This window comes from Sorex fumeus, unplaced genomic scaffold (genome assembly GCF_029834395.1).
Source record: "Sorex fumeus unplaced genomic scaffold, SorFum_2.1 ptg000014l, whole genome shotgun sequence".
NCBI classification, from domain to species: domain Eukaryota; kingdom Metazoa; phylum Chordata; class Mammalia; order Eulipotyphla; family Soricidae; genus Sorex; species Sorex fumeus.
The window spans coordinates 7,293,577-7,306,839 of NW_026606071.1; the positions used below are offsets into that span (position 1 = coordinate 7,293,577).

At 40.1% G+C, this 13,263-nt stretch overlaps 1 protein-coding gene across 1 annotated transcript in view; it reads right to left on the reverse strand.

Moving 5' to 3' along the window:
- HIBCH (3-hydroxyisobutyryl-CoA hydrolase) overlaps window positions 1-13,263 on the reverse strand; it is a 75,240-nt gene that overhangs the window by 27,419 nt on the left and 34,558 nt on the right. Inside the window, exon 7 of the mRNA XM_056111760.1 lies at window positions 7,566-7,644. Coding sequence (XP_055967735.1) covers window positions 7,566-7,644 — 79 coding nt within the window. The remainder of the gene's footprint in view (window positions 1-7,565; window positions 7,645-13,263) is intronic.

The following is a 13,263-nucleotide window of genomic DNA, read 5'->3' on the forward strand; positions in this document are numbered from 1 at the left end:
CGTTCATGATCTTGACAAAGAAGTCTGACCATCTGGTAGGTGGGCGGCCACGCGGTCTTTTGACATCCCGTGGAATCCAATCAGTAACAGCTCTAGTCCAACGGTCGTCTTTAAATCTCATTACGTGACCAGCCCATCTGATTTTCGACACCTTGGCATATGAGACAGCGTCCCTGATCCTTGATCGTCGACGGATGTCAGAACTCCGGATTCTTTCTCTCATTTGAGTGAAACGTGTTATTCCAAGCATAGCTCTTTCTATTCTTCTTTGGGAGACCTGAATAGCATTCTCATCTTGTTTGCGTAGGGCCCAGGTCTCTGAGGCATATGTTAATGCAGGAAGAACAGTGGAATCAAAGAGATGTGCCCAGAGCCGGAGGTTCTTCGTCCTCTTAGCTATTTCTTCGACGTTCTTGAAGGCGTTCCAAGCCGCTCTCTTCCTCCTGCGCAGCTCGGGTGCCAGGTCATTTCTCATGTTGACCTCTCGACCTAGGTAGACATAGCTGTTGCATTCGGAGATGGTCGTTCCATTGAGAGCGAATGGGGCGTCAGGAACAAGGCTGTTTCTCATAAACATTGTCTTCGTAAGATTCAGCTGTAGTCCTACCTTTCCACACTCACGGTCAAAGTTGGCCAGCATTTGTGCCGCTTGGCTGATGTTTGGTGTTATTAAAACAATGTCATCAGCAAAGCGGAGGTGGTGTAGTTGCCGACCATCTATCTTCACTCCCATTCCTTCCCATTCCAGTCGTCGCATGATGTTCTCGAGGGTGGCACTGAAGAGTTTCAGTGAAATGGTATCACCCTGCCGCACCCCTCTCTTGACATCAACGATCACTTCTTTGTAGAATGGTGAGATCCTGGTAGTGAATCCGCAATACAGCTCACGGAGGATCCTGATGTATTGGGCTTGAATGCCCTGATTGGCTAGGGCTTCAATGACCGCTTCCGTCTCAACAGAATCAAAGGCCTTCTTTAAATCAATGAACGTTAAGCAGAGCGGCATCTTGAACTCCCGAGAAACCTCAATGAGCTTGGTTACCGTGTGGATATGGTCGATGGTGCTGAATCCTTTGCAGAACCCTGCTTGCTCGCATGGTTGTCCTTCATCTAGTGTTCTGCCAATCCTATTCAGGATGACTCGAGTGAACAGCTTGTAGATGACAGACAATAGGCAGATCGGGCGATAGTTGCCAATGTCATGGATGTCTCCCTTCTTGAACAGTAGTACGGTCCTGCTGGTTTTCCATTGGGACGGAACCTTGCATTCAGACAGGTAGCGAGTGAAGAGCCGAGCCAGTGTATTGATGAGTACTGACGGCAGGTTCTTCAGGTGTTCAGGTCTGACCTTGTCTGGGCCGGGTGCTGTTTGCTTCTTTACCAACGAAATGGCGTGTCGGATTTCGGAAGGGAGAACGTTAGGAACGACATACCCATCCTGTGGAATTTGGTATGTCGGCAAGTGGACATGGCTATCGAAGAGATTTGAGTAGAAGTCATGGATAATCTTCTCCATTGCCGTTCTGGAGGATGTGATGGATCCATCAGGACGTCGGAGGGCAGTCATCTTGGTCTTATAGTTGGCGAAGGACAGGCGGGCCTTACGAATACTTTTCCCGGCTTCTGCCGCATCTACCAGTACTTCTGCTCTTCTCTCTTTGAGGTCTTCCTTGATCGCATCTCTGCACTGCTTTGCAAGCTCGGACGTTAGCTTGCGGTTGCCTGAGGCATGCGCCAAACCACGCTGGCGAATTAGCTCAAGAGTTTTCGAAGATAGGCGATTTTTTGTGGCTATCTCTCTCTTGGCGTTCCTCGCACATTCATGGAGGTGCTGAACCAGTCGATCGTATTCCTCCTCAATGTTGTCAACAATGGCATCTTCCCATGTTGCCGCAATAGTACCAAAGAGTTCCCAGTTGGTGGTCATTCTGGGAGTTCTCTTTTTGAACTTTGCAGCCCTTTTTCCCCGCTCTGTGAAGTAGAATTTTGCACGAAGGAGACGGTGGTCCGATCCCGTTCGAAATTTTGGGACAACAGCAACATCAGTCAGGCAAAACCGTCGATTGAATACGATGTGGTCTATTTCGTTGTGGAATCATCCACCGGGAGACTCCCATGTCCATCGTTTAGATTCAGCCTTCTGGAACTGTGAGTTACCATGAATGGTCTTGGTCGACATGATGAACTCAGACAGTCTCTCACCCTGTTCGTTCCATTCTAGGCCATGGGTCCCGATGTGAAGTTCTTCAGCTGATCTTCTCGGTCCTATCTTGGCATTAAAATCACCCACAATGATCTTGTAGAAGGTGTGGTCTTCTTTATAGAACTTCTCTAGCTCCATGTAGAACTTCTCGATTTCTCTTTCATCATAATGAGATGTTGGTGCGTAGACAACGAAGATAGAAACTGCAGGCAGTGAGCCACATCTATTCAAATGTAAACGTCCAATTCGGGTTGTTAGGCATTCGAATGAATCAATACTCTTGGCCAAGTTTGTGTTGACAAGGACACCGATGCCTCCAACACCTCTTTTATCGCATGTTCCGAGGAACAATTCTTCTCCGGTGTCGAAAACGGCATGGTGAGATTCGTGCCTTCTTGTCTCGGTCAGACCAATGATGTCGTACTTGATCATTCGCGCTTGTACCATCAGGTCCTCGATGGATGCATCTGATGCTAGCGTACGTGCATTGAAAGTACAGACGATCATTTTTGTCTTCCTTCGTTGTGGCAGCCTAGGTCGGCCTTGAGATTTTGTCGGCCTCTCCTTTCTCATCCTTCTCAGTGCTGCCATGTCGGTGAAGCCTTCAGGGTCAGGTGAATGAGACCAGTTGTAGTTACTGGTTTTGGCATATCGAATACACAGCGGATAGCTTGCCAGGCTCTTCCGTGCGGGCGGAATACTCTCGGTAGCTTGCCAGTCTTTCCGAGAGGTATAGAGGCTTTTGGGGTGACCTCTAATCACCCTTGTAGGTGTTACCATATTTGAACCCTATCATTATGGAAAGAAATATGGAAAACACTAAATCAGACAGATACATGCATCACCATATTCACTGAAACATTATTTACATTAAACAAAAGCTTGAAACAATCCAGTGACCCACAAACAAGTGACTGGATATACCAGAGGTAGCATATATACACAATGGAATACATATTACTCAACTACAAAAACAAAAAGACAAAATCCTGCCACTTGCAGCAACATGGTAGAACCTAAATGGTAATACATTAAGTGAAATAAATAAGAGAGAAAAGAATCCATATGATTTCACCTACATGAGTTACATATGTGAACAAGAGAGGAACTTTTAGATTATAAAAGCACATTTTGGTTACCAGAAGGAAAGAGGATAGGGCAGTATATAAATCAGGTAAAATGAGTCAACTCTAGAGTAAAGGATAGAATGGGACTTTTAGGAATGAAATAATATATATGGATATTGATTTCCACTATACACACAGAAACTTATAATGCAATGCTGTGTCAATAAAATTTCAAAATTAAATATCAAAGCACAAAGTAGAAAATAAAACCAATAGCTTTTTTGAGATAAATAAACCTCTATTTAGATAGAATCCAAAAAAGAGGACACTTCTTTTTTGTTTCTATAATATTGAATCATCGTGAGGTACATAGTTATAAAGTTGTTCATGACTGGGTTTCAATCATACAATATTCCAACACTCAAAAAGAGAGGATACATTTTACCTATAGCAAGAGTGAAAAGTCAGCATCAATCTATATTCTACAGAATAAAAAAATATGGGACCAGAGCAATAGTGCAGTGTACAGGGCATTTTCCTTGCACATGGCTGACCCAGGTTCAATTACTGGCATCTCCTATAGTCTTACTAGCCCAGCAGGCTTGATCCTGAGTGCAGAACCAGGAATAACCCCTGAGCATCACCAGGTGTGACCTAAATATATATATATATATATATATATATGACTGTTATGAACTAGTTTATGGTAATAAATTAGACAAATTGCTTAAAAGACCAAAAGTATCAAAACTTGAACAAAAACAAACATAAATTTAGTAGTTTTAGAGCTCAACAAGCCACTAAGCTGCCAAATCATTCAAGGTAGATGGCTCACTGGGCTGAAAACTCTGTGACCCTCTCTTCCAGAGAGACCCAACAGCCCCACACCTGACATCCTCAGACATATAAACAGCCCAGCTTCACAGCTTCTAGAGCATGAGGCTGCATGCGTGACTGCATGTGCAACTGCCTGACATCTCCAAATTTCATAGTACTGACATTCCAATAGAAGCACAGCAAATCATATAGAAAAGTTGTGTGGAAGCCCACTAAGCTCAATGAGTGAAAACAGTAACACAGAAAGCTCACACAGCACCAACCATCTTAGTAAATGTTCAGACTATGACTTTAGTAATGTCACAGTGAGAGAGACAATGATCACAAATTCTAGATGGAATTCTACCAAACAGAAGGGGAAAAAAAGGAAAAGATAGAAATTCTAAACAAATTCTTTCAGAAAATTAAGCCACTATTACCTTGCTACAAAAATGAAGTAAGAATGTTATAAGAAAATCACATAACAGTACCATAAATGAGCATAAATCAAAAGTTCCAAATGAAACTGCATTATACCAGAGTCTCAACATTAAAAAAACACAGTAACAACTAGGCTATACCGGAGTCAGATTTAGCTCAGCAATACAGAGTTAGTTTTATGCTTATTAAACAATTCAAGTAAAATATCATTAACAAATTAAGGAAGAAAATCTACAACTATCTCACTAGATGTAGACACACATACACACACACACACACAAAGATGATAGCACTGTAGGGGGCTAGAGAGATAGCAGAGAGGGTAGGGCGTTTGCCTCATACGCGGCCGGCCCGGGTTTGATTCCCAGCATCCCATATGGTCCCCTGAGCACCACCAGGAGTAACTCCTGAGTGCAGAGCCAGGAGTAACCCCTGTGCATCGCTGGGTATAACTCAAAAAGCAAAAAAAAAAAAAAAAGACTGTAGTATTGTCCTCCCACTGCTTATAGATTTGCTTGAGTGGGCACCAGTAACATCTCCATTGTGAGACTTGTTGTTACTGTTTTTGGCATATGGAATATGCCATGGGGAGCTTTCCAGGCTCTGCCATGTGAGCGGGATACTCTTGGTAGCTTGCTGGGCTCTCTGAGAGGGACAGAGGAATTGAACCTAGGTCAGCCGCATGCAAGGCAAATGCCCCACCCCCTATACTATCGCTCCACAAAGACAAAATCCAAAATCTACTATTCAAAAATCCTCAGCAATATGGGAATAGAATGAAATCAGTTCTCATTCTGATAAAGGGCATCTATAAAAGACTTACATCAAACGAAACTCAACAGGACTGAAAGTTTCCCTTAGCATCAACAACAAGCTAAGAATATTTACTCTCAACATTTACAATCAACATTATACTGAAGGTTCATTCTACCAGTACATTAAGGCAAGAAAAAAAGAAATTAAAAGTAACCATTTAGAAATAAAAGTGTAAACTTTACCAATGAATTTCTTGGTAAAAGACAAAATTATCTACTTAGAAAATGCAAAGCAATCTACTGGGAAAAAATATGCTAGGACTAATAAATAATGTTAGCAAGTACGCAGTATATAGAATCACACCCGAAAAAAGCTGCATTGCTAGATACTGATAACGAAAATCTAAGGATTAGATTTTAAAAATATAAACTAGACATGAACAAACCTCAGACCAGAGCAACTTGCTGCAGAAATGGCCCCGGACTTTGCAATAGGCCGTTTCCACTGTGCAACTCAAGACGGGGGCAGGCTCTGTCCCTTTGCCCGCCCTCTAGAAGCTCTGGTGGCCGCCATTTTCTAGAAGTCAGCGACAAGCTCCAGGTACAGGTGGAGGTGGTGGCAGCCTCATGGGACAGGGGAGGAGTGGGACCTTGTCCTTCCCCCCACCCCAATGGGACTCAGAGATGATGCTGCATCTGACCACCGTCTACTTAAGCTCCCACATGGCCATGATGCACAGACACACAAACAAATCACTGCAACTTGCTCCAGTGATCTCTTCAGACCCTAATTATTGAAATTTTAGAATTCCTAGAGCGTGTGGCCATGACATTATATTGTATCCATAACAAGCAATACAAAACATATTGTCTAGCATTGCCTTTTTGGGAGGTATGAGCGGTGGTGGGACTGGTTTCGAAATATTGAAGGTAACTAGAGAAAGAAAGTATTGTGCAAACTGTCTGCCACACAGGCAGGGGGAGGTGTGGAATGGGTGGGGAGGGGGGGATACCGGGGATTTTGGTGGTGGAAAACTTGCACTGGTGAAGGAATGGGTGTTTGATGATTTTATGATCAAAGCTCAAACATGAAAGCTTTGTTACTGTACCTCACGGTGAATCAATAAAAAAAATATAAAAAAATAAAATAAGTAAACGAATAAAAATAAATATAAACTAAAATTTTAACTACCACTTATATTAGCATTATACAATAGAAAGTACATAAGATAACTCTGACAAAGGATGTGTAAAAATTAACGCTGAGAGAAACAATAAGAACTAATGCCAAAAGAAACTAAAAACTTGGCTGAGTGAAATAAAGGAAGATCTAATTAATTAGGGAAATGTACCTTGCTCAGAGCTTTGAAGACTGTTGCGCTGGAGAGATAGTACAGCAGATAGGGTGCTTGCCTAGCACATGACTGACCCAGGTTTGATCCCCAGCATGTTATGTAGTAGCACAGCCAGTAGTGACCTCTGAGTACAGAGCCAAGTGAAAGTCCTGGGTACCCCAGAGCGTGGCCTAAATAACACAGAGACACCACCAACCACATACACACAAACTGACTAACTTACTGTACAAACCACAGAAATGGATGGATCTTGATAGTCAAAACAACTTAGGGTAAAAAACAAAAGATCATCACTACCCGATTCCACAACTTACTAGAAAGCAAAGTAATCTAGACTGGATTGTTGGTGAGAAGATCGATATATAGAGAAAGGTGGAAAGACAGTGAGTGAAGAAACAACAGCATTTTCAATAAATGGTGTGGGAAACATTGTCTCTCTACATGCAAAATAATAAACATCAATCTACACTTTTGTTCTATTCGTCATGGAATATATAAAAGTTAGCTCAAAATAGATCATAGATATAAGTATATTTACCCCTCATAATCTTCTACCTAAAATTACTTCAATGTCCTAGTATCTCCAGCTAGTCTTGCTCTTATATTTTCAAATATACTTAGGAATCTTCTTATCCTAATTCATTTTCTTAAAGGTTTTTTACTGCAGTATATCACACAGATTCTACCAATTCCTTGACAGTATAATCTGAAATGTATCAAAAGAAGATGGTTTCTGGGCTAAGGATGTAGTGCAAGTGGTAGAACACGTGCATTTTGATTCCAAAACCAACTCAGTCCCACTCCCCATCCCACACCACCAGGTGTTGCTCCTACAGTCACAATAAGAACAAACAAGACATAAATAATAATAAAAATACGGGGCTTTGGGGAAGGGGGGGTTGTTTTTGTTTTTGCTTTTTTGTTTTACCTATTGCTGTTTCTGGCATTGCAAAAAGAGACTTTTCAGTAGCCACTCGGAATTGCCCATGAACTGAGAGGCCAACTCCCTAGGGGGAAACAAAAGGCAAAATGTTTCAAAATACTGTAAAACATAAAAGTCAGCTCAATACATACACAGACATAAATCAAATAAATTACCTTCATATCCCACGGGGAATGCTTTCAGGAGAGACTGCCGGAAAGCCTATATCACATAATTTCAGAAGAACTTACTGAGCAACAACAAAATATAAGAGTATCTCTGTTTTGGAATAGATTTGTTGTAGCAAAGATGTTTTTGATTAATATTCTATGTTGTGCTTTGTGTCCTTGTTTTCAATGCCCTTTTATTTCAACTAGATGAAGCATTACAGAATACTGATTCTTCCCAGAACCCCTGAGTACTGTGAGTAAAACCAGTAATCAAAATGCACAAATAAGCTATTCTAGAAAAATTCAGTATCTCTGTAAAAACAGACACCTTTTTTTTTTTTTTTGGCTTTTTGGGTCACACCCGGCGATGCACTCAGGAATCACTCCTGGCTGTGCTCAGGGGACCATATGGGATGCTGGGAATCGAACCCGGGTCGGCTGCGTGCAAGGCAAACGCCCTACCTGCTGTGCTATCACTCCTGCCCCAGAACACACTTCTTAATTCATATATTTCATCAAATAAAATAGCAACATCATTTTCTCAGATATATTTGACAGAAGCAACCATATAACTCTAAGAAACTGGTTACTGGGCTCAAGAGACAGTACACAGAGATAAAGTGTCTGCCTTGAATGCCATTGACCCAGTAAAATCTCCTGCACTGTACATGTCCCCTGAGCAATGCTGGGGTGTCTTCTGAGCACAGAAGAGGAATAGCTCCTAAGCACTACCAAGTGTGACCCCAAAACAAAACTAAACAAAAATTAGAACTGATTACTAAACACAAGTTTTAAAAAATAAAGATTTGACTGAAAATGTATCTGACTTCTTGAATATCACTAAAAAGGACCACCTCACAGTCATCTTTTTTTTTCTTTTTTTTTGCAGGGGTCACACCCAGCGATGCTTGGGGCTTACTCCTGGCTCTGCATTCAGGAATTACTCCTGACGGTGCTTTGGGGATCATATGGGATGCTGAGGATTGAACTCGAGTAGGCTACGTACAAGGCAAATGTCCTACCTGCTGTACTATCACTCTGGCCCTCATAGTCATCTTTAAATAAACATTTGAGTAAACAAAAATATCTGAATTAGAAAAATACATGTATGATAGAGTTTATGATAATCACTATAACATACCAAGCTCATATTCTGACACGTATTTTCTATTAAGTTTATTTACTTTACATAGAACTTCCTATTAGGCATTTTAGTGTTCAATTCTTTTTAATAAATGTGCTCCATTTTTGACATCACAGACTTAAAATCATCCCCCACTTTTACTTCAAATATATAATCTTCAATCCCATTTTGGCAGCTTTAATTTGAAGATGTATCTTGGGCCAGGCTACCTTTTACCATCCTCACCATTACAAACCTAACTCAAGTCACTATCATCTGTTGCCAGTGCTAATCTCTTCTTTTTTGCCAAGATCCATCCTCTACACACCAGGAAAGTAAACTTTTAAGATTGTATCATGTCTTTTTCCTGCCCCCAAATCTCCAGTGACTTCCCATCATGTAGTAGTATTATGAAATTTCCCCCCATGCCTGGTAATATCCTACATGATCATCTCCCTTTCTTACCCCCGATCTTTAGGATCTACCATTCTCAGCTTTTCTCACATTTACTTTGGTCGTCAACCATACCAGATCCAAAACTTCTTAATTAACATGTCTTTTTTTTTTTGAAGTTTTATTTATTTATTTATTTGTTTGTTTGTTTTTTGGGTCACATCTGGTGATGCACAGTGGATACCCCTGGCTCTGCACTCAGGAATTACTCCTGGCAGTGCTGGGGGTGGGGCATATGGGATGCTGGGGATCGAACCTGGGTTGGCTGCATGCAAAGAAAATGCCCTACCTGCTGTGCTATCACTCTAGTCCCAAAGTTATAATATGCATATACAAATAGTAAGATAATCTGTGTATAAATAAAATGATTATCACCACTACTCATATGAACCAAAATGCAGTTAATAGTTATAAAAAATTATTTTATGTACCCTATTAGTCACTACTCTGTTCATCTTTTTTGATAACTAGTACTCTGACTTCTTGTATCACTTGGATCACTTGTCATCCCCTTGATCATTGATTAGCTCAAGCAGGCGCCAATAACGTCTCCATTCGTTCCTGTCCCATGCTAGTGTAGCCCAATGGCATCTGCTCACTCCAGGAACACGAAGAGCCACAAACCATTTGTTTAGGGTTTTGACGAAGAAGTCCGACCATCTCGTAGGAAGGCAGCCATGTGTCCTTTTGACGACCCGTGGAATCCAATCGGTAACGGATCTAGCCCAGAGGGCATCTCCAAATCTCATTACATGTACAGCCCATCTGATTTTTGACACCTTGGCAAATGAGAGAGCATCCCTGATTCTCAATCATTGATGGAGGTCGGAACTCTGGATTCCTTCTCTCACTTGAGTGAAATGTGATATTCCAAGCATAGCTCTTTTGAATCCTCTTTGGGATACCTGAATAGTTTTCACGTCCTGTTTTCTAATAAATAATATCCTGACTTCTAATAAAATTAATTTTGTTCTTGTTTTAATCTTGATATATAAACTACTGTCACTGTCCTCCCATTGTTCATTGATTTGCTTGAGTGGACCCAGTATAGCAAGTTATCATTTTTCATTCAACATAATTCATGGATGAGAAAGAAAAAAAGAACGGATTCCCTTCTAGGGCCACAATCTGTGAGGAGTTTCCTCATGTCTATGTGGATTTTCTGTGAGTGTTCTGGTTTTCTCCCACAACCCAAAACAAAGATGTGCATCTTGGGTCTACAGGCATATCTACATTGTCCTAGCATGAGTTAGTGTCGGAGTGTGTGTGTGGGAGTGTGTGTGTGTGTGTGTGTGTTGTATGTGTGTCCTGTCATGGGAGGACTAAGGGCTTTCCTGCACAGTGTTGGTTCCTTCTTTGAGCACTGAGTTGCCAAAATCAGTTAAATTCCCTCATGAACCTAAAATAGAATAGCTTAATAAATAATAATAAATAGAAACTAATATTAGAAGTGTTTGGATTAGTCATGTTTTTGTGGCCAGCACCCAATACTGTCCCCCAAGTCTCAATAGGAGTGATCCCAGAGTGCAGAGCCAGGAGTAAGCCCTGAGCATCACAAAGTGTGACCTAAAATCAAAAAACAATACAAATAAAAATAATAAAGTCAGTTCCCAAGAACCGATTTACATTAAGGAATTGCTGTGTGAACTTTTTATCTGTTAATACCTATGAGGCCAATTCATGTGTTTATGTTTATAGTGATATTTTTCATTGTACAAATTCCTTTGTATAAATAAACAATAATTTGTCTATTTTTTTTTTGTTTGGGTGCCACAGCCAATGGGAGTGTGAGAAACCCAGGCAGTCTCAGGCTAGGCTGCTGTATCTCTCTGACCCCTAAGTAATAATTTATTAATATATTCTACTCTAAATAGCTACTTGAGTTTTCCAGCTTGAGTCTATTACAAATAATAATTCAACCATCATTCTAATGTTTAATCTTTTGCTGTATAAGTACACACATTTTGGTAGTCAGAATAAATATATATATATGTATATATATAAAACTGTCACATCAACTATTTTAATTCACTGAAATTTAAGATATTATCAACATTTTTCAAAAACAATAGTTCCAATATCTACTGCACCAGGAGCACAAGTTTGTTATTCCACATTCTTAACAATATTTGGAATTGTCTAACATCTTAGTCACTCTGAGGAACATATGTTAGTATTTCAGTGTGGTTTCAATTCGCATTTCCTTGATGATTGTTTTTTTTGTTTCATGTTTATTAGCTATCTGGGCATTCTCTTTTGAAATGTCTAGTCTATATTATTCACTTTCCACTGAGTTGACTTACTGATAGAAAAATTTTTTTCTTTGAGTGGTAGGCAACTATCCCAAGGCCTTAAACATACAGGACAAGTGTTTTACCTACTGCTATACTACATCCCTGGTCCTAACAGATTTTCTTCATATGAAATAAAATACATATGTACTTTTTTTTTGGAGAATTCTTTTCTAAGCCATAGGTCTACCAATTATCATTTTTTAAGCCTGTGATTTTTCTTTTTAGTCTCCTCCTGATTTCTTGGAATACACATAAATTCTTAATTTTAAGTCTAATCTGTTTTTATTTGTGCTTGTAGAGTACTTAGTATTTAAAGAGTTCTTTCCCACCCTCAAGACATACTGCTTATATTTCAAAAACTCAGGATTTTCCAATTATCTTCTTATCTTCTCATGAGTGGCTGCTAGTTTAATTCTGCCAGAGGCACACAACACATTCCATAAGCTAAATCCGCTGATTATGTTGAGAAGACTATTCTATGGCCAATTATGGTAAATAGCCTATGTACATAAGAGCTGCTGTTACTGAGTACATACTGATTGGATGGAATATACTTTAAAATATTAAAATCATATGCATACATGTCAAATATACGTGTATCCATGAACATTCATCAAATATGTCTGTATCATCAAATTTTGTACAAAGTGTGTTCAAGACATTAGAATAAAAGTACAGCAGGTAGGACGCTTGCCTTGAATGTTGAAAGGTTCTTCCCTCCCATCCCACAAGGAACCTGAGCCCTTCCAGGAGTGAATCTGAACACAGGGCCAGAAGTGAGCCCCCAGCACCTCTGGGTGTGGCCTCAAAACAAACAAAATAAGTGTGCTCAAATTTGCTGGGACTGCCTTGTTTATTTCCACACACGGAATTTCCACTGTTTTTGCAAGACACAACTTTCTTTCCCTTTGAAAAGAAGGAAAGTTCTTTACTTTTTTCTTTTTCTGAATTAGAAAAGACTTTAAGAGAAGGAAAAGGAAAGGGATGCAGGGTAGCTCCTAAAGGATTCCAGAGAAAGGGAAGTCTTTCCCTTAACAAAGGTGGGTGGGTGAGCATTTCTTTATTATGTTCTAAAAATGTGGATGCGACTTTCACTGTTGTGGTGCTCAAGGTTGCCTGACCTGCCAGTGTGATGTAGTGGGAGCGCAGAGTGCACCCAGACAAACATAAAACACATCCCTAGGTCCACAACATTCTTTAATGTTTGAAAATATCATAGCAGTAGAGTTATTTCAGATAACCCATCATTTTTGAGTTTTATCTTCATTTTCATACTATATGCTAGGAACTCATTAAATAATACAGTTCAACCTCAATTTCTGTTTTAGACTGGGAGTTTCTAAAGTGTATTTATAAAATATCTTCTCCCTACAGATTATTAGTAAGTAATGTTATTTTCAGAATCTGACAGTGATGTTAAGGGGGTAAAAAGTTACAAAGTTTTAAACTGAGGGAACGCTTGGAATTTATTTGTTTTTTAAATTTTTATTAGTGAAACACCATGAGGTACAGTTGTAGACTTACAAATTTTTGTGCTTGGATTTCAAGAGGCTCCATCTTCAAGAGAGAATGCCTGGATGCAAACCAGACCTCAACCAGAGTGAAGTGTGCCTTCAAATACTCCCATTCCTAACTGGATTGAGATGATCTGGACATACTACTTT